Source organism: Pagrus pagrus (assembly GCF_965226575.1).
Source record: "Pagrus pagrus genome assembly, chromosome: 15".
Classification (NCBI taxonomy): Eukaryota; Metazoa; Chordata; class Actinopteri; order Spariformes; family Sparidae; genus Pagrus; species Pagrus pagrus.
In genome coordinates this window covers 19,345,766-19,370,796 of record NC_140199.1, presented here as the reverse complement: position 1 = coordinate 19,370,796, position 25,031 = coordinate 19,345,766, and the positions used below count along the sequence as shown (strand labels likewise).

The following is a 25,031-nucleotide window of genomic DNA, read 5'->3' as shown; positions in this document are numbered from 1 at the left end:
ACACAGCCTCTGGGGAGAGGTGGTACTTCTGGAGGTCAGAGGGCAGTCGAGAACTGGGCCAGCTGTTTTATTTGACAGCCGCAACAAAAATCAATAACATCGCCAGATAAATGAAGAGTAAAGTTGCTGATCATTGTACATTATCCAAACATAAGCTTTGAATTTCCATTGAGCACCGTCTGTCTGCGGTTTGCTTTGATCTCTGTTCGCTTTTATTCAGACACAGGTGGCCAGAGGTATAAAGAGGGATCTGAGAGAGTCAGACAGCTAAGCCTCACCTGGAGCCTGATGAGGAAGACTGTTCTCGTTAACAAAGGACGTAAGGTCAGACGGCTGAGGGAAGTCTTGTTGGTCAGAGTTCAAGTCGGCCTCCATGTCGTGCAGGGCTGCCCACTTTTGACTGGTGGAGGAGGCCAGCTTCTCCTCGTCTGTGGCGTGGTCGTCCTGTTGGTGGAAGGAGGAAGGTTCATCTGCGGGCGTAGGATCCTGCAACACAACGGAGGTTAACAGTGACAGAAATCCAGGCAGACAAATGTCAGAGAGATGTGCAGATATGGAGAATTATGTACACACCTGGGATGAATCAGATATCGGGGATTTCTTTGGCGACCTCTTCACTCTGAAAGTATTACTGAGAAAAAAACATAAACAGTGACTCATCCGGATCTAGAGTCACTCGACGCCTTCAGTGTGAAACTCTTTATTAGATCAAACACACACCGTCTAACAGCAAGTGGCTAAAAAAGGCTAAAATGTGAAACTGGCTACATCTGCTTTTGCATAACCTGACAACATTGTTTGCATAGAGCAGCATTAGCATATGTGTAACAGAACTACTTACTGTGGCCTATGTGTGGCTGAAATGAAACACTGAAATGTTTATTAAGAGGGTTCAATCTATAGTATAGTTAGTAACTGCACAGTGAAGAGTAGTGTTCAATGAATGGATGTATGTTATGAGTAGTTCACATTTCACACAAATAATGAAACAACACAGACTGTATTCTTGACATGAGTGTATTTGGTAATGTAGTAGGTTAGTTAGGACTGTAGATTAACTGTAAGTGGAAGGGTTTTACTCTTGATACTTTTGATTTTATATATCCCATAGACGATGGGTTCTCAGTAGGGATGGGTCATGAGTTTCACTACTCCAATAGTCGTTAAATTAGATAAATTCATGTGACCATGGTTTTGTCTAAAAAAATATGTTTTCCATTGTTTTTTCCTTTTCTTTTACTGGCACCTGGAAATAACATGATTCCGCCAGGTTATTAGAGGCCTTGGTAGAATCAGGTTATAATGATCATTTTTGCTTTACAATTTTCATTTTCACTGAAAACACTAATGAGATCATGAAGATGTGACATCTGTTGGAATTGTACCAAGAAACATGTTACACGTGGAGAAGATTTTTTTAGGCCAACCCTTACCTAACCCTTCTCAAAAATTGCAACAATTTAGATAATGTACTATACAATATTTACTGCTTATTGAATTATATTTCTGGCTTTAGCTTATTCGACAATAGCCAACAATGAACACAAGAGGGAGCACAAGCACCTCCTTTGTTACACACTTGCAGACCGGCCACAGTGTGTCAATAAACACACATCTAGTATCTGAAATGTCATCTTCAGGTGCAAACGGTAATGGAACCTTTTTCCCTATAGCAGAATTTGCTCAAATAATCGCAATAATCATTTTGTTTTGGACAAAGTTTAGATAGAAAACTATCAGAATCTGTTTTAAAATGTGTTTTAAAAAGCATCAACATAACAAACTCAATAAATCATCTCCATGTGTAAAGTCATTCAACAGCACCTCGTTGTGCACTGTAGCGCTGACCTCGGTTGGTAGAGGGTTTCAAGCCCAACCATGAGGTAACGTGGCACCTTTGTGTGCTATGCTGTATTGCACTAGATGGGTCCATAAGTAGAATTTACAGCCTCTAACTCTTGGCTCTTGGTAAAATTTATACTTTTTGGCAATACTTGAAATAATATACCAAGATGACTGGAATAATAGTACAATAAAAATGTCACTTTCATACACGGGACTGGAGTGTACATAATACAAAATTTAAAACAAAACTGAAAACATGTGCCCTCCAGTTAAAATGGGCAGGATTAAAAAAGTTAATGTATAGTTTGATATGAGTGATAAGGGGGATTGTGATGTTTCTGTTAATAGGAAGAGGGACCACAGGGCAACGTGCTGCTTTTAAAAAGGAGCCACGTGGAATTAAGGGTCAAAATGGGTGGATAGTGGTTGCGCTGTCCCTGTACTTACAACAGACAACATAGAGAAGACACACCCCTGGACTTCCTGTGACATATGGGAATACACAGACACAGGTGACAGAGAGACAGACAGAGGACACCGGCATAATACACAAGAAGACCACAGACAAACACAGACTAACCTAAAAAACCCTCACCAACAGAGACACAGACATTCCTACACATGAAAACATAAATGTATGGTCCTGTAGTAACAGTAATAACACTGAACTTACGATTTGATAGGAGTTTTCTTCTTCTTGGCAGGTTTATTTTGATTTTGGTCCGCCAGTTCCCCGATGTTGTCATTGTCATTTTCATTTTCACAGTCAGTGGATGACAGTTCAAAGGAGGCAGAGGCCTTAGGAGGGGAGTTGGCCATCTTATTGGAGGACTGGAAAGGGTCTATGGCGTCATCAAAGTTATTGGGGTCAAAGCCATAAGATGGCCTGGACAGTTTGGGGGAGTTGGGAATACCTGTCTTTGAAGAAAATGGATTGAAGTTTGGATCGTCCCACGTGTTAGGTTCAAAGTTGTAAGATACTTTAGGAACAGGGATTTCCTCCTCATTTCCATTGTGGGTTGCTGGAGGATCGTTGTCCAGCTGTGCTGGAGGGGCCTTCTTCAGCCCCAGCTTTGGTTTCCTCAGAGGCATCTTGCCACCGGGCTTCTTGCCCACTTTCTTGGGTGGGGGAGAGGCCTGGTGTGGCGCCTCACTGCTCTCCTCTGAGTAGTCAAACTCCAGCCTTACTGGCTGACGTTTGGGGAGGATGGGTTGCTCTTCAGGGTTGGTGATTGGCTGTTCTAGCGGAGCCGGAGGACACGGCTCCACAGCAGAAAAACAGGGTTCCTCTGGAGGTGTTGCAATTGCAGCACACACTGGACCTTTACGACCCAAAACAGGGGAATTGGCAATTTTACTACCTCCAGTATTGAAAGGGTCAATGTCGTCAAAATTATCTGGATCCCATTTGTAGGAGCCACTAGGAGGGATGGGAGACTCGTCTTTCACCGTTGGACTACCAGGGAGAGGCTTCTCCTCCTGGCACAAGGGTAGGGCCGGGGTGACAAGGCTCTCCTCCTGGCACAAGGGTAGGGCCGGGATGACAAGGCTCTCCTCCTGGCACAAGGGTAGGCTCGGGGTGGCAAGGCTCTCCTCTTGGCTGGTATGATTGGTCTCCTCCGGCAGAGGAGGTGGAGTCTCCACACGGCTCTTCCTGGTCCTTCGGAGGGTTCCTCCAGGGCTCGGGGTTGTGGATCCTCCCTCTGCTTGCTCCTGAGTCTCCTTGGCAGTTCGAGGCTTTGCCCGCTTCTTGCTCTCCGGGGTGCTGCTGGATGAGGTTGGCCTTGGACTCTCTGGGTTGGAGTTCTGTCTGAGAAGTGGCTTCTTCTTCAAAGAGCCAGTACGGACTTTCTTGGGCCTGTGGAGGGTCCCTGGTGCACTCTCAGTGCCAACGCTGAAGGATTCAGAATGTGGACGGAAGCCTCCTCCGACTGTTGATCCGTCCAACAGACCAGCACTGTCAAGCTCTCCTCCCTGGAGGCTGAGTGAGCGAGTAAGAGTGTGACCGGTTAAATCTGGAGGAAGAACCTCGATGTTGTAGGTGCCACTGGCTGCAATGGGCTTGTCCTCATCAAAAACAATGGACGGTGAGCGGCATGGTCGATCGTCTGAAGTCAAGTCAGAGGCAGGATCATGGACTGATGTGTCTGCTTCTGCAAAATGGAGAGAGGTTTTATTCAGCTGCTAAAAAGGTGAAATCAAAATTAAATTAAATTGTTAGTATTACATATTTCGGGGGTGAGATGCAGGTCTGATCAAGGAAGCCAGCATGGAGACAAAAGAGGCAGCTGGCTGGTGACACATTCAATTATAGAGACGAATGTGCTATAAATAATTGAATATCAGTCTCCCTCAGTTGGATAGAAAGCCGTGAAAAATAACCACACCGGGAGAAAGACTGAACTGATTGGTCAGCTTTTCCTAGATATCCCAAAAGCCTTAGTTAGTGCAGCGGAGATGCTTGTCTCAGCAAACAAAGCCAGATGGGAAGTATCGCTTTATTCCACTAGATGGTGCAACAAGACTTTCTTTCACCTGCTTTTTTATGATAGTGTAACAGAGCATTATATTGTGTAGGAGCTGGAATGATTCCTTTAATATAAACAATAACATTACCTTTGTCACTGGATGGTAGTTGCTGAGTTTGGGGCTCTATAGGAGAGACAGCCTTCACTGGAGTCGTGGATTCAGGGGTTTCAAACGCTCCATCAGAGTCTGAGCTCCTAGAACAAAAGATAAGGACACATTAAGTCAAGGCTGCTGTGAAGAAGGCTCTGACTGTAATCACTTGAACTGTAATGACTCTGCCAACTGTATCAGGATCATTGACGTCATGTGAGGGCGAGCTAAATATCTGTCCTTCATATCACAAAGCAAACATTTATTTCCCGTGTAAGCAGATGAGATATCATTCTTTAGCGCAATATATGATTAAAATGTTATCCTATAGGTTTACTAAAGGCAGTTAGTGCCACTTCCCGTGGTGTGTATGTATTTTTACAAAGCCCCAGGCAAGTGTGTGTTTCTGTTTTCATTTCTTGTAAGCCTGTATGGATACAAATGAAAACACTGAATCTGCAGTGAGGTGACAGATAATGACACATCCGAGACACGGAATTACCCTCAAAGCACACAAGACCACCTCAAGATCTATAGATACCACAGCTATGAGATATCTAAGGAATGAGGCGAATGCCGAGCCAAAAACAGAAAGAGTCTGCTTGACTTAAGGTTTGTAATTAAAATCAAAATCTTATCATTCAAAGCATAAGCAATATTGATTGGTCTTCCATAGCCTGCCTCCATGCTCCATTGATCAATGTATCATCGGACCATATGTGGCCCCGTGCAGCCTCCCCGTCCTGTCTCACCTCTGTCTGACCGGCCCCCCGCCAGCCCCGATCATGTTGTCATGACGTGAGCTCCAGGAGAGACGCTTCAGGAGCCCAAGAGCCGTATCTGAGTCCGGGCTGTCTCCATCTCCTGCCCCTCCCAGCAGTGTGTCCCAGCCCCAGCGAGCCCACTGCAGTGGAGACAGAGCCTGCCACGCACTCACTGCCATGGCTGTCGGCAGGCTGCACCTCTCCGCACCACGATGCTACTGCCCGACACACAGGTAGACACCCACCGCCTCGTCCTCAGATGATAAGACCACCAAATCCTTTGCCTTCTCTCTTTTTCTATATATTGTGAAATCCAGCTCTCTTTGTGTCTAATCTACAATCTCAGTCCTTTCAGGTTGCTTCTCTTTGTCATGTGTAGCCATATCAGTCCGTCTCCAGTCCTCCCCAATAGGAACTGATGCCTCCCAATCTAACTGAGACTGGCTGCAGGAGCCCACCTCCTGCATACTGTATATTCTAGCACTCTCTCTCTCTCTCCCAGCCTTCATCCCTCTGCTTTCCTCCCTCCCTCTACCTCTCTCTCTCTCTATCTCTTGCTCTTGAACCATTTTGCTGTATCCACACAGAAGAAAAGGCAGGCTATTACCCACCAGCCGAAACTGTTTTGATAAAGCCTGCTGCTTATTTACACCACCACAGCATCTGAAATATATTCCCTATCCTCTTATCTCTGGCATGGTGTCTTTTCTGCCTTAATAACAAGGAAAATTGACTTTCTGGTCAATACAAAGACACACACAGATTTTGCTCTACAAACTCTGTCATATTCAAAGACACACTGAAACTAGAACTACTGATATCTGAAAAGATATATTACTGTGTGCAGGCACATGAGATGGCTTCTTCAACACATTCTTGAACATTATAAACAGTCACAATGACAAAAAGGGATAAACCCATAAAATGGTAATGAAAAATGCAGTGCCCGAAGCAAAATTTGCTGTTTTTATTGACCCCCATTCCTCTTCAACACACACAAAGGCAAGACCATAGACGGTAGAAGAGATGAGGATGCCCCCACAGTTAAATGACACCTCCAAGTACACTATATTGATCTAGCCAATCTATAGGGATTCACCTCATGGCATCCTGTGGGGGTTCTTTATCACAGACCTGCTTAAACATGGATCACATAAAAGCCTGCAGTATGAAAGACATGGTGGTCCTGAGACATCATCTACCCATCAAGATCACCCATGCAACACAAATTCAGAGCTGAGACTTTAGTGTTTATATAGGCTGGTAATAAATGTATTTTGCTGTCACAGCCAATATGTTCACTATCCCTGGGGTCATATCACAGCAGTGATGGAGACTCCTCTAAGCCACCAATATGGCAGGACTAACATATTCTACTTACACTGAAATTCAGCCTGAAAGGCAAAAATGACCATTCCCACTAAATCTTTGACTCAAAACAAAGTCTGTCCAAATAATCAAAATATTAGGTTGTATTCTGCATATCGTTCAACCCTAATTTTAATGTGCTCCACTGACGAATTCATCAAAGTACATAAAAGCACTACACAGTATGTTAAAGCACAAAAAAAGTGATATATATTTATTACATTTCTGGTACTTCCTCAGATAAAAAGCCTCAAAAACACCTCCATTATGTTCAGGGTGGTGTGAGACAGCACATGGCAGAGAAGTGAGCCAGAGCTGTAATCTCTGTGAGAGCTCAATGTGTCCCAGCAGGATAAGACGGGTCTGCCTGGAGATCCATCTGGATCAGTCACCAGGAACCTGGATCATAGTATCAGGTGGTCAGACAGGCAGTGGCACAGGCAGCTCCAAGGATGGGACCCACATACAGACAGAAATATGGCTATACCACACCAAGAGACCTGCAAAAGTGTTAGCTTCCTGCAGCCTTTTTATGTGTGGAATCAGAATAATCACATAAAAGCTGATTCTTTGCGAATAGATGGAAATAAAACTGAAAACAGTGAAACAAAAAGGCAATCAGGGCTCATTTCAGCGTGCCGATTATGTCTTGCAGAGGACATTTTTCATGTGATGGCAAACACTGTGTTGCTATGGCAACTGGAGGTTGAACGCGCCATATGTTCCACGTTGGCGGAAGTAGCTGGATGCACACAGTCCAACACGCAGGCGGAAGTGGCTGGATGCACGCAGTCTGACACAGATACACAACTGAGGCTCCGCTGAGGTGTTTTATATGATGCAGAAGACGAGTGAGGGCACATTGCAGATTTATGAGGCGAGCCGCCGCTGCTGCATCAGCATCATCTGCTCACAGCCCATGAATTGGTTGACATGGGGAAAGGAAAAACAGGGTAATTTTTTTTTCTCTATACACTATTATTCCAGTTAATGTTGATTTTAAGACAAAATAATGGAATCTAATAGAGATAACATCCTTTACTGAAAGGAGGGCTGTAATTAAACAAATCAATAAGGTGAATATAAATCTATGCTCTTATGTTACCTAGCTGCAGACAAGACATAAGAAGAGGCAGAGCAGCGTGTGGGTGAGCAGTCAGGGTATAGTGGGCGAAGAGAAACAAAGAGAGCAGCAGTTAATAGCAGCCTCTCGAAGGCTGAAAGGACTGCCCGGAGACAGGAACTCTGCAGCGTGGGGCGGGCAGACGCTGCATTTCAGACAGCCAGACGTGTCTCTCTCTGCTTCCAGCCAAATCCAACTCAGCCTATCTAAACAGCTTTCACAGTGCTGGAGGGAGAGTCGTCGCCAGCCCCGGGGGAAGAGGTCGAAACTGGGCTACACCGACACGTAAATCTAACACCACCTGTCTGTCCTACAAATACATAATCATGCAAAAAAAGGAGAAATTTTAAGATATCCAAATGAAGCCTATTCTATGCTTAATTTGATGCCACCGTTAAATGTGGTAAGTGATGAGGAGATAACTGTGATTAGATAAAAGCCAGTGGGAATAGAAGATGGAGGGGACGGATGAATGGAGGCAGTTCTGGCTGCGCGCCTCCAAGCAGCTGTGTGATTAGCCCCGATGGATTTTGCTGCCTCATACTCCCTCCATCGTCTTTCACCTGTCAGACACCTCTAAAGCCTCTCTGTCGGGGCACCACATGTCATCTATCTGTCTCCAGCCCTGCTCCTCCCTCCTCACCTCCTGCTCCATGTCAATACAATTCATCATCCCTTCCCTCTCAGCTGTCAATATCAGGTTGGTTGCGATCTACATTTGGGGAAGTGACGAATCTACAGCCTGTCTGTCAGGCAGCAAAGGGAAAGCTTAGTCGGGCATCCTGAGCGTAAGGTGGGCTTTGTGTTAGCTCAATGCACTGCTAACCTAAATCACATTCATTGCATTACCAAATGTCAGTGGCGAAACCATGATTAATGCTGCAACGATTGGTTGATTCACTGATTAGTTGCCAGCTATTTTCTATTTTGATACCCGATTAATTGGTCAATTTCCAGAAAAATGTCAAACAACTGTTTGTCTGGTTCCAGCTTCTTAAATGAGGATTTGCTGCTTTTCTCTGTCATTTATGACAGTGAATGAAGAGTCTTTGGGTTTTGGACTGTTGATTGGACAAAAGAAGCAATTTTGAGTCGTCACTTTGGGCTCTAAGAAATTGTGATGAACATTTTTCACAATTGTTTGACATTTTATAGAGAATTTACAGATCATTTAGCCTATAAAATATCAAGAAATTGTGAAAATTTGCTCCTCACAAATAGATTCATCGTGACAAAATCGTCACATTAATAGATAATGAAAATTATCACAAGTTGCTGCCCTGATGATTAATCTGGTTTAGTTAAATTATCATTGTGAATATATCATTAGGGAGTAAATGTTTTAAGGCATGTACTTTGACTGTATGATAATAACAGTAAATGTCTGATTTATTCTATATTGTGATTGTAAGACAAAAATTATATAATAACTTGTAGAGCGCATACCTCCGCCAAAGCCCAACAGTTCACTTTTTAACTCATTCATAGCATAGCATACAAGCCACTTCAATTTGCCTGATTTTTTTTTAAAAAAAAGGGCAATCTCAGACAATCTATCCGGCTCCACACCAAAAGTTAATGGGGTCTATTCTGGGCTGAGACCAATTCTACATCCAAGTTTCATGGAAATCTGTCCAATAGTTTTTGTGTAATCCTGCTGACAAACCAACAACCAGCAAAAAAAGACACGGATGAAAGTATAACCCCCTTGGCGAAGGTAATAAAATGGAGTTATACTTTAAGTCTCTCCTTCATTATACTGTATCTCTCCTTTAAGGTTGAAATGAAGAGGCCAACAGAGGGAGCTCCAGGCCTTTCATTCCCCTGATGAATGAGCATCTGGATATACATGGAATTACATCATTCGCACTGTACACCCTGTGAACCGCCACAACAACCTATTTTCATTTTACAAGTGCCTCTCCAGTGTCTGTGGCGAGCAGGGGGAAGCTTTAAGTGGGCTCTGTCCTCTGCAAATGATTCCTCAAACTCAGGAAATGAAGTCTCATGGAGAATCACTCTGCACCTTCTGCAGGTCATATAACCAGAGCGGAGAGAAAAGAGCGGATTCTGTCTCTCTCTCTCCAATCAGCAAAAACACCCCCCCTCCCATCTGAAGTCTGGTGTCCCTTTGTCCAAGAAATCAACTCAAAAACAAAGAAGCCCCTGAGAAAGAAAAAGAGTGTCAGACCGAGATAATCTCCATCTCATCCAGCCTAATCTGAGACTTTGAGTGCAAGCAGATGGCACACTAAACGACAACAGGCCAGGTCCGGTCTGTGAGTCAGCGAGGAGGGGGTTAAAACATCTCTCCATTTTGATGATGAGATCAGACGCTAGGTTCATTCAGATTATTGCAGGAGGAGGCACAGGAGAGAGGGGCAGAGTATCCCATCCCCCCATGAATACAGACAACAACAACACAGCCTGGACTCTCATTTTAGATTTCATGATAACATGAGAAAAGCATGAACATGATTTGGAACATAAAATAACACTTAACACTTCCAGATTACAGCCCCGCAGCGCTTTGACGTGTAAGCGCTTTGGACGGGGAGTGAACTCAGTAAAAGCCTTACATATTAGTAATGGTTGGGATGGAGGCACACCTGTAGGTAAGTCTACCTCAACCTTCCTGCAATAACAGCGTGTACCTAAATCCTCTGAGGTCTGAGCAAAGACTGCACTGTGCTATAAATCATTCATTTTCTACATCACAGACGTCACACATGCGTTCACATCATTCCCCCCATCCCTCTCCTCTCCCCTGGTCCCTGTTCCCCTGTGCAGTAGTGTGTCTGCGATATAAATAAAACACATCAAAGTGGAGCACTCTCGCTCCGTCTCCAACTCCTGACTTATCCTCCTCCACCCCCACAACAGCGTGTTCTATTTCCACGCCGTCACCAGCTCCTGCTCCCAGCGCGCCAGTCGCGTCCTCCTTCACACGGAACAAAAACATCACCCCACCAGCCTCCCAGCGGCACCTACTGCACTCATTGCCCAATTCTGGTTCCCAACAGGCTCTCCTGAAAGAAGCACTGTTATGTTTGACCCAAACGTACTGTACTGTAGCTGAGGAGGCACACCGGAGCACATGTGCCCGTGCACGTGCAGCGGTTCTCTCATCCTTATTTACATCACGAAGGCAAACAACAACAACGATGATGACGTGTCTGGGTGGTCATATTGGATGAAAAGGTTTTATAGTAGTGTGCATGGGAGGATGGGATAAAGGGAAAATGCTTCAAAATCTCAGGGAGGTAACAAAACAATGTCTCACAGAGATGTTTATCACGGCGAGCATCCTCTTAATTTTTCTCACCGGTGATTGGATTCTGCAAAATAGATCCCCCTGCACCCACAATGAACATGAATGTTGCACAGGAGGCCAATTTAAAACCATGAATTAATAAATAACACAAAAGCGGGGGCAGTTGGAGCTGCTCTCCAGCTTCAAATCAAAGTGATTTCCCTGATTTTCTTCTGCTTTTCAGTTTCCTCGATCACACCTCTGAACATTTCCAGACATAAGCCCAAACTCACATGTGTTCCTGAGAGTGACAGGGGGTCTGTCCTTGCTCCATGGACTCGTTGGCTCCCATCCTCGACTAGCTCTGCCCCCCCTGCCTCCCCCGCCTGCTCCTGCTCTCCAGCCACCCTCCACATCCACCTGCTCCGCCACAATAACACCTCCCCCCCTCTCGCCCTGATCCTTGCAAGAGGAGGCTGGCAGTCGGGGCAGGTGAGTGCCGGAGCTGGGCTTTCTGTGCTGCAGTGCAGAGGATGAGCGAGTGCTGCTCGCATCAGGAGCGGAGCAGCGGATGATTCAGGTCTCCTGACTTCCTGCACGGCATCCCTCAGCCTCTGCACCTCTACAGACTGTGGATATTCCTGCTCCTCATCTGGTGGTTAAATGATGCAGCACCGGGAGGAATCAAATCTCCAAGAGCAAAATGTCAAGAAGGGAATAATCCAAAACAAACAGGGTGAAAAAAATATAATCCTTCTTTCTTGCTGTCTTGCACGAGTGTCTGGAGCCTCCTCTCTGATATCGCTGAGCTGTGTTGCTGCTCTTGCTGCCTCCTCCCCCCTCCCCCCTCTCTCCTCCACTCTCTCCCCTGACTCCAGCCTCCTGCGCCTTTAAAAAGACAAGCAGCTTTTTCTCATCTGCCACCGCGACTATGCAGGGGAGCCAAACAATAGCACACCCCCAAAACCACACTGACTAACAGGCGTTTTTCTCTTTCACCCTGTCAGTCCCCTTCTTCTTCCTCCCTCCCGAAGTAACCGTCCCTCTCGGCTTTCTTTGCCTTTCTCCTGCCAGGATCCCCCTCTCTCAGCCAGTGAGCTGCATAGTGGAAATGTCATTTTTTTGTGCCTCCTTTTCACACAATGGAAGCTTCCAGCGCTCAGCGTGGCCAACCAGAGTGATGGCTGAGGTAAACAATAGACTCTGAGAAAGTAGTATGTGTTATTCAACTCTGACGCATTTATATATTCGCGTCCATTCAAGCCAATCCACCGGTGAGTCTATACCAGCACACTTGAACAAAACAAGCACTAAGAGACCAAAAAACAGGACAGAAATTGAACTTTTAAAGGTGCACTATGTAAACAAACTAACCTTAAAGGACAACACAATTTCATCCTGTTTTACTTTGTTTATATTTGGCGGACCCTGCCACCTTTCTAGCTTCAAACGGTGTTCCGGGGACCTTATTCTCCTCTGAGAACAGCTTGTTTATTCAGTTATGGAAATAATAAATGTTTCTGAGGTTGTATTATCACCTCATTAATATTGTAAATATTAAAATTCTGAGTTTGAATTTATTCTCCAAAACTACATATTGCCCCTTTAAATTATTTTATATGACATGTTTTTTTCAGCATCTAATGAGAAGGAAACAACAAACCCATCATCAGATTCAAATTGTTAAAGGTGCAGTACGTAAAAATTGTCCACCTTGAATTCATACTCCCATCAAACAGGGGTAGCATTTCATCAGAGTAACTGCCAACTGCTGCTAACTGTATTCTGTTTATACATCCATGACTGTAGCTACTGTTAGCTTGCTAGCTCAGTTAGCCGTGAAGCTAGCCAAACTACCCGGGGACTGTTGGTGCTTACACTGCTAGCACAGAAGCTTTGGATTGCTGGAAGAAAGAAGTTTTCAGGCTCACAGCTAGCTGGTTAACATGCTAACTTCAGTAGATATCACTTCAACACAACACACAGTCGCTTTGATACAACAACACAACTTTTATTTCCTCATATTCAGTTGATAATTTTAGTTTTCGAATGTTTTAAACTAAAATTCTGACGTATTGCACCTTTAAAGACAAACACATTGCCATTATGGACTCTTTATCTGGATATGTGACTTTTTGCTGAATAGGCAAGGACATATGCTTCCATCCCCGGGCAGCAGGCTGATCTAATTTACTGGCACTCTCATCAAACCCTGAAATGCATCAAAGACCAGAAGAGCATTAATGATATTCTGTCTCGTCGAGTCTTCCAGCTCCTCTTTTCTTTTAGACATCGGTGCATGACAGACACAGGCCAAGTGTCCTTCGGGATGGAAATAAGATCAGACATAGATTCTGTAAATTTCCCAGTGATTGTCAAGGAGCGATGGGAAAGAGAAGCATTTGGAAATATGAGAAGAATAAATCTATTATGCGCTCATGGGAAAGTGTGGAAACGAGGGCTCAATACAATAGAAGCTCCAGGCTGCAGAGCTTGCAGTCGCTGAAACTCGCTGCATGCCGGTTTCAGGTGTCGCAGAACACAAAAACCCAGTGTTCAAGCCCAACCTTACACCACAGTTGAAAAGGGGAGTGTTTGCATGTAAACATGAAGTCCATTAACCTATGATCACAAAGAGTATCGATGCGATTCCAGTCCCGGATGATTCTGTTGGTCAATGTTTCACAGCCCAAGGGGACAAGTAAAAATGCCGCCCACTCCCAACTCCCAAACACAGACCCCTGCTAAAGCAAAAGTATTGATTGCTACCCTCATACCACTTTAAAGCTGTATCTAGGGCAGCAAAGCATGTACTGTACGTGCACAGTGCGGCTTCCCATTCTATTGAGTGTCCGACATAAACATCCTCTCTGTGCTGCTGCTTTGAAACAGTCTGGCCTTTCAATGCAGTTTCAGCTGTAGGCTGAAGAAAATGGAGGAATAAAAAATTCAACAAACTCAGGCACCGGAAGACATGGCTGTGGCAGTTTTTTCTGAAAGATTCATAATGGCGATCCAGAGGAATCAGGGTCACTACGATTCACATGCACGTAGCCTGAAAGAGAGTTTGAATGTAGTCGTGTGCTTCTACTGTGATGGTGCAGAACCATTTGTGGTTGCAAGGGTGTGGGTTAACGCTTAGTGGGAAGGTTGCCAACCCATTTCTTACTTAAGAATGTGGCAGAAGAAGAAAAAAAAAAATCTTTTGACCAATGAAAATTAGTTGTATTTTAAAGAATCCAAAAAATGTAGTAAAACAAGAACTACAGTAAATATAAAATGTGTGATTCATGAAGGGGAATATGTAGTAGCTTGTTGTTGATGTTAGTTTTTCTTTGGTCTAACAAATGCTAGCCATAGACAATAACAACCTGTCACCATGACACGATGACAACCTTTCAGAGTGTTGAAAGGAAATTTGAACAACTAGACAACGCTTCCATGAATATTTATTGCCTCTGCATGTGACATTTTGCAAGCCTCCTTCTTCTTCTTGCACCCGAAACGTCACACATGGAGGTAATAAATGTTCACAGTAGCATTATCTAGTGTGCAGACTGTATTTCTGTAGCATCCAAAGAGTTTCTGATGAACACCACAGTCAATAATATATATATAATTAATATATACTTTACAGTAAGAAGTGAGATCAAACAGTGAAGTCAGCCATTATCACCAATGACACAGTTACGACAAAGTGGGCCAATGACTTCAACTAACACAGCAGCTCTGCTCTCTGATCAGCAGTTCGATGACATGTTTTGCGGAATCCTACTTTTAGTTATTTGTGACAGGGCGCTGGTTACTGACCTGCCGCTCTGATCCTCCTGCTGAACGGCTGCTAATCAAGCAGGGTACGAGCCTTTGTTTCTCACATGCCAAGAAAAGGCTGCATTGCTCCCATAAACACTAATGGGATCAATTCCCTCAGGCTGTTTCTACAAACCATCCAATCTCTGACTTCATCCGACTGCAGTTACAATATATCTTCTGACAACTTCGCTTCAGACTCAGTAGCATTCCTTCTCTTTGCGCCATCAGATTAAATGACAAAAGCAATCAGTGGTGTAATCAGGGCACTTTGATGGGAAACCTCAAAATGAAAGAACCAGGAATCAATCCATTATCTCAATGGCAGACATGTGTTGTGGTTGCATATGTCGTGCCTTGTAAAAAGCAGTGTTTTCCATTTCTCTATGGTCTTAAACAGAAGAAAGAGTAATTAGAAAAATCACAAATGAATGAGACTGGAGAAGAACTGATCAGGGGTTTTCAGGGGAATCCAGTAAAAACAAAAGAGCCGCAACTCCCTCTCACTTTTTAGCTGTCAGGGATTTTCTTCATGGCAGAAAGCATGTGTATAAAATGTGTGGGAGACACTGACAAATTAATAATTTTGAATAATTATTTATTCAATCAAAAGGAAGCCTGTCTTGTTTTGTTTCAACAGGAGGATTTAATTATAACTCATGCACTCTAAGTGAATCATTCAGGAAAAAGGCGCATGACATATGTTTGGTTGGGGATGACTAACATTTTGACACGCTGACAGAGGCCGATAGTTTAAATGTCTGGCAGCTCAGTGGGAGTTGATTCATCATCACTTTATTACCAGTAAAGTCAGGACTTTATAATTTATTGTTCTTAGCATTGCATATGACCGTCAGACTCAAACTAATGTGCTATAGATTAAAAGTAAAGTTTATACCTGCACGTACAATGTTTGGCATAGTCATGCCTCGTCTGTCTCCGGGCAAACAGGACAGTCTGTGATATCCAATCAGAATATTCAGTCTGTGTTACTGCTGTCTAACAGTCCTCTCAGAGATCATAAATAATATAACAACACTCCGCTAACGCAGCCTTCTCAAAATGCTGCTGTTCTCTAAGCTCAGTTCAGAAAATTAAATACTCTCAAGTCATAAGAAAATATGTATAATTCCACACAGAAAACAAAGTAGAGTCTTTTTTTCAATTCAGCAATGATGCTTAGTGAGATACATGAGGGCTGGTGTGTCCCTCAATGTGCGATCCTCATATACCTGCAGTAGTCAGACAGCAGAGCGCAGACACAGGCTGCCAGTGCAACATGAACACTCGTGAAGGTAACACACCCTCTGCTGGTCGTAATCAGCAGTGCACCGTGAAAGTGGCTGAGTCATTCCCTCTATGAAAGTCTAAGAAATAAATCTCAAAGCCAAGAAGGGCTGCAGAGGAATGTGAAGTATTATCAGACAGTGGGGAAGCTGTGCTTGATAGCGAAATAATGAGGAGTGTTTAAATGCAATCAACATCAGGGTTATGAATGAAAAACGTTGTGTTCGTGCCATGAGAAGAGTGGTGCACACAGCTCAAATGGGAGGAAATCAGCCGTAAAACTTCAAGTGGTTATGATGAAGCAGATAGAGCTAAGTGTGACAAAGCACGGTGTGTACAGTAAGTGCTCTGCTTCATCCTGTAATGGTAAAAAGATCCACATAGAAACGTTTCACCCCCATGCTTTTGCTTAAATCTTACATTAACAAGCCATAATCATGCAGCATACATTTGAGTTTCCATATATTAACAAATCCTGTTTCCTATGAGTTCACATGGTGTAGGTGCATAGTAATGCTTATTTGAAATGTCATGAGGTGGTAAAACAGGTTGCTGACGTCACTTACTGTATGCCGTGGGCTGTATAATGTGATTGTGAGCTCTGTCAATTCTTTATAGGAATAGTTAAACATTTACACGAATTTGCCACTGTCATGTCCGTACGCTAAATAAATACCGGGCATGAGGCAACAGCTGGTTAGCTTAGCTTAGCACAACACTGAAAACAGGTTACACAGCCCGCCTGGCTCAGTGAAAAACACACATATAAGCACCTTAAGCTCGCTAATGAACAAGATATAAATTGTTTATTAGCAAGCTTTAAGGCGCTTATATGTGTGTTTTTGACAGAACCAGGTGAGCTGTATAACTCGTTTTCAGTCACAACAACTCGCAGTCACAATGACATCATATGACGCTGAATCATGGAGACAAAAGTAAACATTGTGTTCATGATAAGAAACTTTAACCACAGTCATGTATTGTATTGTCACTGTATCTTTTGTTTGTTTTTCCCTTTCTCTTCCTTGTCACTAAACTAAATCTGGAAACACCCGTCAGCATGTTGTTGCGATAAAATGCAAAACAATTTCTTTTGGAGTTCATGTTGCTCCAATATTCTGACATGATGCATGACCATCCGAGGAGCACGTGAATGCAGCATTACTGCAACCAGTCAAGAACTTGTCTGGCAAACGCGCGAACTGTTTCCAGCTGTTTCCAGTCTTTGCGATAAGCTAAGCTAACAACATGCCTGCCCCAGCAACATGTCTACCTCTTAATTGTAAAAAATTAATTAATCTTCTCATTTTGTTTTCTACAAGAAAGCATATTTCCCCATGAAACTGTTTCTTCAAAGACATAGTATGCAGGATTTGTTGGTTGCCACTTGTAAACAAACCATTAAAAGTGATTCAGATAACTGATTGTTGCCAAACTTAAGTGTTTACTTTTGACAACCTGGAGATGAGACTCAAAAATAGGCTAACCTTCTTCAGAATCACTTTAATTACATTTCATAGTGTTGCTTTAATTGTCCACCTTAATTGCCTCGCCTTTCTGTTTCCCTCTCCTTTCTGTTTTCTCACTTCTGCTTTCTGTGTCAGCAGCAAGTTTTATATATATAGTAGTATAAAATGCTAAAATGGGTCACCAAATATACGAGGGCAGCCGATAACATACCTGGGCCAACTAAACTAAATGTATGGGCATTGTTTTTTGGGAGAATCCTGCATAATATACCTTTAAATTTGAATAGGAAAACAGCACGGATGACTATGTTTCCAGTAGTTTGTCTCCCTGTTCAGGAGCTCTGAGAATCAGCATCTACAGTACAAGGTATTTAATTTAGTGTGCCACATGTCGATTTGACCTGAACTCGGGTTGAAAGGATAAAGACTTGGCTACTTTTCGTCAAGCAGGCTAAAGGGACTAATGCCAACACTTGACAAATCTACTGTAAGGTCTTAGAGCAGAGGCACGAAATAAAACTGGCACGCATTCACATCAGATTCACATTTGTTTAACGAATGATGGACCTCACAGTGAAATAACCTAATGAACAGGTTCAGGAACAGTGACGGTCGGGCAGAGTTCGTACCTCACAGGGGGGTGGCTGGGTGCAGAAGCAGGGTCCTCACGCTGGTAAGCAGATGGTAGAGGAGGGGAGGCAGGGGCTGGAGGAGGAGGAAAGTGGGGAGATGCAGGCGGGGTCGGTAGAGCTTCAGGTGCGTGCCGCTCCGGGGGAGTGGGAGGAGGAGTGGGGAACTCGGTGGTGTCGTGGAGGTGAGGAGGGATGAAGTGGTAATCGGAGGTGGGAGGTGGGGGAGATGCAGGGGCACGGTCACCTCTCTCTGCCTGCTCAGTGTGGGAGGGCCTGCAGGGGATGGAAGACAAAACATCAACAGACAGACCAGCACAAGAAGGCCAAGTACGGCGATTTCGGAGGACACACTCTACTTTTCCTCGACAGGAATGAACCATGACGGACACTTACCTCAAAGCAGAGAAAGACGGATCGCTCTGCCCTGTGGCGTCACCTAACCCAAGAAGTGACTTGAAAAACAGAAAGCTCACTCCCACCATCCTAAGAACGCTTTGTCATTTAAATCACATGAAACTTTTCTCATCAGTACATGACAGTCCATGTTTCCCTTGCTTGCCCTACTTGTGTCTAAAGTGTCTGAGGGTGTCTGGCTCTGTCATCATTGGCCACCTGGTGGAGTGGATTTGGCCTTGATCCAGGCCCATCTTATCAGGAGGTGGTAGGCTCTCTAATCTGACAGGCAACGCGATGGACGCCCATGCAGCTGTTCCCCACTTGGGGCATGCCTCCTGTTTAGCTCTAAATATATCCCCTGTAGCCCCTTCTTCTGCTTTACAATACCTCCATCAGCCAGAGAACATCTACAGTCCTCGGGCATCAAGTCGACTCGCCCGCTGAGCTGCACTTTCCGAACATCTCTTCCAGCTCATTTCAGGCTGGAATTGCGCTCTGGTATTCTCCATCTCTCTCTCCAGTAAAGTCTTAATAACATTTAATGAGGGCGTGTGCTTTTCTTAAGGGCGTAGCAACTTGTTACAGTTTACATTTAGCACCGGTCTAGCTCTTTTCATTCCATTATAAAAGTGCAGATTCAGGACGGCTGCGTCCTACAGTTTCCATATCTGAATTTTTATTGGGTCCCACTCCTCTCATTACAAATCCACACTCAGTGACTCACACCAGCAGGCCACAGCTATACATATGTCAGCATCTGTGGCCGACTTGGCACATGCAGCCTGGAAATAGAATCAACCAAGTCACAACATACATAGTGTGAGCAAGCTGTCATAAGACTCACTGCTCCCTCCAAAGACGGACAAAACTAAAAATTGACATCTGACTTTTTTCCGAAAATTCTGACCTTAAACTGACCTTAGAGACTTTTAACTCAGAACTCAATACATAACTGATAGAGATTCACAGAAAATGAAATAATCTGGAAACCGGGTGAGCGTTGCGAGTTTGCTGGTTCAGTGGCTTTCATGTGGAGATAATGATTCACGCAGGTAAACAGCTGGAGCTTCCCAACTTGGCTCTCCTTCAAGACACGATGTGTACGAACAAGCATTTCCATAACAGGATGAATGCAACAAGTTGGGAGAGCATGTGTTCTCTTTCAGCTGCACACGTCTTCACGTCGCTGTTGGCATTAACACCTGGAGGCCGTCCAATACAGTTTTTATTGTTGGTATTTCAGCAGCGTGCAGGGCGTTACTGACTCAGCGGCACCTCATAGGAAGTTCTTGAGAAATCCACGTTGTACAAGGCCAGGACAGGGATACATAGTAGTCATTTTCTTTCAGGGTACAGATAACGAAATCTGATTCCCTAACCTCCACTTTCGTGATCCACGCACACACATTTAGTGTGATCTACAGGAAACAGCTGGACATTGAAGACAGCAAGTCCGGGCAGGGCGTTTAATGATAAACAGAGAGTCATAAACAAAACCAGCTGAAGGTACGGAGAAAAGTGTAATGATTGGAGGACCGTTTCTGTCCTGCAGCCAGCGGCTAGCTCATACTGTCCTGACACACACACACAAGAACACACTGTATACATTACAAGAACATACTTCCTCAATAATCCACCAATTCTTTTCTGCCACTGCTGAGATTAAACGATTATTCAAAGGCAGTCTAGTGTGGTTGACTGAAATGACAGACAGGAGATTATCCACTTCACAAGAGCCAGCAAAGTCATATGAACCTACAATCGCCATGGCAACTAGTCTATTTACAGTACAATGTGGGCTATAGCACAGATCAGACTTCCTTTTTACTCCGAAAACATGGATGAGAAATATCCAACATGCCGAGCTGAGGACTCACATGTTTCATGGCTTTACAAAAAGATCTCATTGCCTTTTTTTGCCTGATGTCTCGGTCAGGGGACAATTTGGTCAATTGTGGTGATTTTAAAAGCCTGCCATGCCAGAGATTGTCCTGTAGTCATTCATTAATTTTAGTACGACCGAGAATGTCTTGCCAACCCTCAATCAGGCAGCTGGTAGGGGAGGGGAGCACAACATGCTCTAACCTGTAACATTTTTTCCAAGTGCAACATTTCGCAACTTCGTTCCTTCTTTTTCCGCTTTCTGTCCCTTCGTCTTTCCATTTGTCCCTCCCCTCCACCCATCTGGTGAGGTCAGCAGAGGCAGACACAATTAGCACTAGTTACCTACTGACCATCTGCCGCATCCACCTGGAGGGACTTAAACACCTATCGCAGACACACACACGCAGAAGAAAATAGGGCAGCTACTTGTTGTCAACTCACCCAGATGGTTTCGGCCAAGTCCATCACACCATCACACAACTCCAGATCTAACTACAGTATGTGATGGAAGCGCTGTGCTCCTAAACACCAGCGGCAAGAAGTGTACGTCCCAGTCCTCTTCTCTCCCCGGTCTGCCGTCATACACACTCACGCCGCAGCACATGCTCAAGTGTTTCCCTGAACTCTCTGGCTTTTGTTCCACTGTGTCTGGTCTGTGCAAATGACTTCAGCGGGGCCGGAGTGCCTGCCCAAATTCCTCCCACTACAGGCTTCAGTTCACAAAGCCGCACAGACTGAGCGGGACTGACAGCTAGGACAGCCTCTGAGGGGGGCGGGGAAAGAAACACATGTACACACACACACACACACACACACCATCGACCATGCAGTCATATTTCTGTCAGTGCCACATGTATGCAAGTGTAACTTTATCTTATGATGAAACCTATAGTGGAAATAGCACTGTCACTCCTCCTCCTCTCTGCTACTCTGAACAAACCTTTATGTCTCCAACAGCAGTGATGGGACAAGTGTTGTGAGTGACAGGCAGCAAGTGCTACTCTGGCATGTGGGATGGCTCCTCGGCATGCGGCAAACAGCAGGAGAGAGTGACAAATAGGAGTGATAACCGAGGACGCCGAGAAAAGCTGAAGCTGAGTGGAAAGAAAGCAGCAGCATTGATTGGATTTAAAGGAGACATATGATGACTTTTTTTTTTTTTTTTTCCTTTCCTTCAGTGTGTTATAGGTTCTTGTGTATGTAAAAGTCTTGAAAGTTGAAAAGCCCAAAGTCAGCGCCGACAGAAGCTCCTCTCACCCACAGAAACGCCTCGTCGGTAGTCCCACCTTTATTTCTGTGACTTTGCGACATCACTAAATCACCATCTGCGAAACTTTTGCCTGTATTTGCAGTAAGAGTGAAGCTAACTGGAAGCTAAAAACACAACAGAGCTGTTCAGAGACAGGGTGAGCGGTGCTGGCTCAGGCGTGTGTGAGCTGACCAATCAGAGCAGACTTGGGGGGGGGGGGCCTTAAAGAGACAGGAGCTAAAACAGAGCGTTTCACAAGAAAACTGATGTGTTTTTTAAGCACTAAAGCATATAAATCTATTCTAGTAGTAACCCAGAATAAAATTATGAATCTGAGAATGAGCATAATATGTCTCCTTTAATTAAAGTGTACACTATAGTGATGAAGTTTTACAGTAAAAGAATGACATACATGGAAAGTGAGTCTAGCTAGAGCCCCTTAAAACGCTTAAATAAATACTGAATGCCTGCATGCACTTCAAATTCAACGACACACTGCTTTACTGTGTGTATTTAACTTAGTCAGGAGCTTTAACAACATTAAGGTTCACTGCCATTACATCGACCAGCGCAGATCTCATTCTCATTCGTCCAATCAGATACCGTAGAACCGCTGCAGACAGCAACAACGGACCAGACGCCCTCGAGGTGTCTGAGAGCCAAACAAAGCCACCGAGGGGACCATCTGAGCGCATGGAAATCCATTTTAAGTGTGTGACAGGCAGAGCCGCTGAGCTGTAAAGCACATGTCCCCCTGAGATTCTTCCTCTTTTACAAATAAGTTAGCTGCAGTAAAACGTCTTGGACACATCAATGTAATGGAAATGTTATGATAAGTTTTAGTCAAACTATCAGGTCTGAAAGGTCATATACAAATCATTCTGATGCTTGGTTTCCTGTTGGGAAACCAGTCAACCACAAAATTGCCAGTCTCCCCTCAAACCTGTTGTTCTTAATGCTAAAAGGCTATAATCCAAAGGTTTTAGTTGATTGAGGATTACAAGGACGTGTTTTTTTTAATCCAGACACTGAGAGAGGACAGTGTCTTGGCATCAACCTCAAAGGGGAACATTTCTCCAATATTTACTCATACTGGTAAAGCAGGCTGTCACTGGATAACGTTGACTTCAATTCATGAGACAGACATAGTGAATGATCTGGCGTGTATATTAAAGGTGCACTTTGTAGTTTTGGGGAAGACATTTTAATCAGAAGAGAAAGATCTTCATTGACTTGCCTATTTTTTATGCCTAAAAACACTAAATAAAGAAACTCTCTTTGTTTTCATGACTGAATAAAATAAATAAACAAACTGACCTTAAAGGACAACACAATTTAATAGTTTTACTTTGTTTATATTTGGCGGACCCTGCCACCTTTCTAGCTTCAAACAGTGTTCTGGGGACCTTATTTTCCTCTGAGAACAGCTGGTGTATTCACTTATGGAAAAGATACATATTTCTGAGTTTGTATTATTACCTAACTTATACTGTATAATACTGTATATTAAAATTCTGACTTTGAATTTCTTCCCCAAAACTACATAGTGCCCATTTAAACAGCAAAAGCAGGAGGTTTGTTGTCCTGGTTATCAGTAACTGATTTCACCATCAAAACACAGCTTTAGTTTTGTATTAACCTTATGATTTTAAAGAGACACTCACTCGCTCTCCTGTAGCTCCTCAGCAGGATCCTGGGCTGTTTCTGTCCCCGCAGTTTCCGCAGCTGGCACTTGAAATGGCTCTTCAGGTGTGATCTCGACAGGTTTCTCCTCTGGCAGCTCGCTGATCAGCGTCTTCTCTGCTTCTACTGGCTCTCTTGTCGTCTTTGCTGGCTCTGGTTCTTCATTTTTTAGTGGTTCTGGGAAATTTTCTGTGCTTTTTACTGGCTCCTCTGCTATTTCTGGAGAAGGTACTGCCTCCCTTTTTGGTTCTGGAAGCTCTTCTGGAGGCTCTTCTTCTTCTTTGGTTGGTTCTGAGAGCTCTACGTTCTTCGCTTCCTCTAGGTGCTCTACTTTTGTGCTCTGCGTTGGTTCTATGTGCTCTAATCTCTGCTGTGTTGGTTCAAGGAGGTCTGCTGTCGTCTTTAAAGGTTGAGGGAGATCAACGGGCTTCTTTAGAAGATTTAGAGGTGGGATCTCTGTTGTCTTCTCTGCTGCCTGCTCCGGTGGCGGGATCTCCTCCTGTCTCAGAGGAGCAGCTACCTCCTCAGTCGGAGTAAGAAACTCTAGTTGAGGAGACTCCAGGGAGGGGAGGGGTCTGGAAAAACAATGCAAGAGAAGAGGGGGTTGGGGGATTTGTTGTTTAGTTTACAGCACATGCACAAGGAATGACTGACACATGACAAATGTGTGTGTGTTTATGTGGGTGCGGGGGCTTGTGTTGGTGAAAGAGTGTGTGTGTGTGTGTGTGTGTGTGTGTGTGTGTGTGTGTGTGTGTGTGTGTGTGTGTGCAATGAGTACTGAAGGTACATGCGTGTGTTTGTGTTGTTGTTGTCGCATTGTGCTGATCATTGTGTGAGAAAAGCCTCTTTCTTGCCCTGGAGAGCAGGGACGATGTCACAGCTGATGTCATCCTTTGAATATAAAGGCCCACATTAGTCCCATTAAACAGGCACAGTCATCTGACCGGCGCTCGAGTCAATACAAAGTGCAGCTCTGTGTTTACCTCCTCATTCATATTCATTGTCACACTGCTCTCTCTAATATGGCTCCAAACAGGTCCTGAACATGGTGTAACTGGAATGCTAAGATGAATAAAAAAAACTGCAGAGATCTATGAATATTAAACAACTGAGAGCACAGATTTACAACCCAAGGGAATATTAGCATAAATGAAGATATTGCGGTTCTGATTGTTGCGGCTGGTGACACAAACTCAAAACAGACTACACATGTGCCTTTCTCTTTCTCGCTGTGATGTACTTGAGCAGATGGTATGTGACAGCACGCTAACATCCTACTTTGTGTGACGCATTCAGGGGGAGCCCATGATGACCTCCACTGACCTTTGAAACACATGTACACACAAGGCCCTCAAAGTGTTTTTATCAACATCTAAGCTCTTATTTTTTTAAGATGAGCTCACCTAAAGGTGAAAATTCAGTCATTATCTACTTACCCCCATGCTGATGGAAAGTGGAGTGAAGTTTCATAGTAAACAAAACATTTCTGGAGCCTCATGGCAAAACAGTGCTTGTTTTAAAAATAAAAAATAAAACTGAAAAATAGAAAAAAAACTGAAAAATAAAAAAATTCAAAAATGAAATAGCCATAATCCAAATCTCCAGAAGACCAGAGACCCCAAACTGATTTTCAAAGACGTTATTTAAAC

The 25,031-nt window shown here is 44.0% G+C and overlaps 1 protein-coding gene across 2 annotated transcripts in view; it reads right to left on the bottom strand.

The window, feature by feature from the left end:
• tacc2 (transforming, acidic coiled-coil containing protein 2) overlaps window positions 1-25,031 on the bottom strand; it is a 57,893-nt gene that overhangs the window by 11,504 nt on the left and 21,358 nt on the right. For both annotated transcript variants that reach the window (XM_084375054.1, XM_084375053.1), the window contains 7 exons: window positions 23,364-23,957; window positions 18,168-18,443; window positions 4,462-4,568; window positions 2,519-3,998; window positions 2,293-2,328; window positions 574-631; window positions 279-486 (listed from right to left, as the gene is read on the bottom strand). In XM_084375054.1, coding sequence (XP_084231180.1) covers window positions 279-486; window positions 574-631; window positions 2,293-2,328; window positions 2,519-3,998; window positions 4,462-4,568; window positions 18,168-18,443; window positions 23,364-23,957 — 2,759 coding nt within the window. The remainder of the gene's footprint in view (window positions 1-278; window positions 487-573; window positions 632-2,292; window positions 2,329-2,518; window positions 3,999-4,461; window positions 4,569-18,167; window positions 18,444-23,363; window positions 23,958-25,031) is intronic.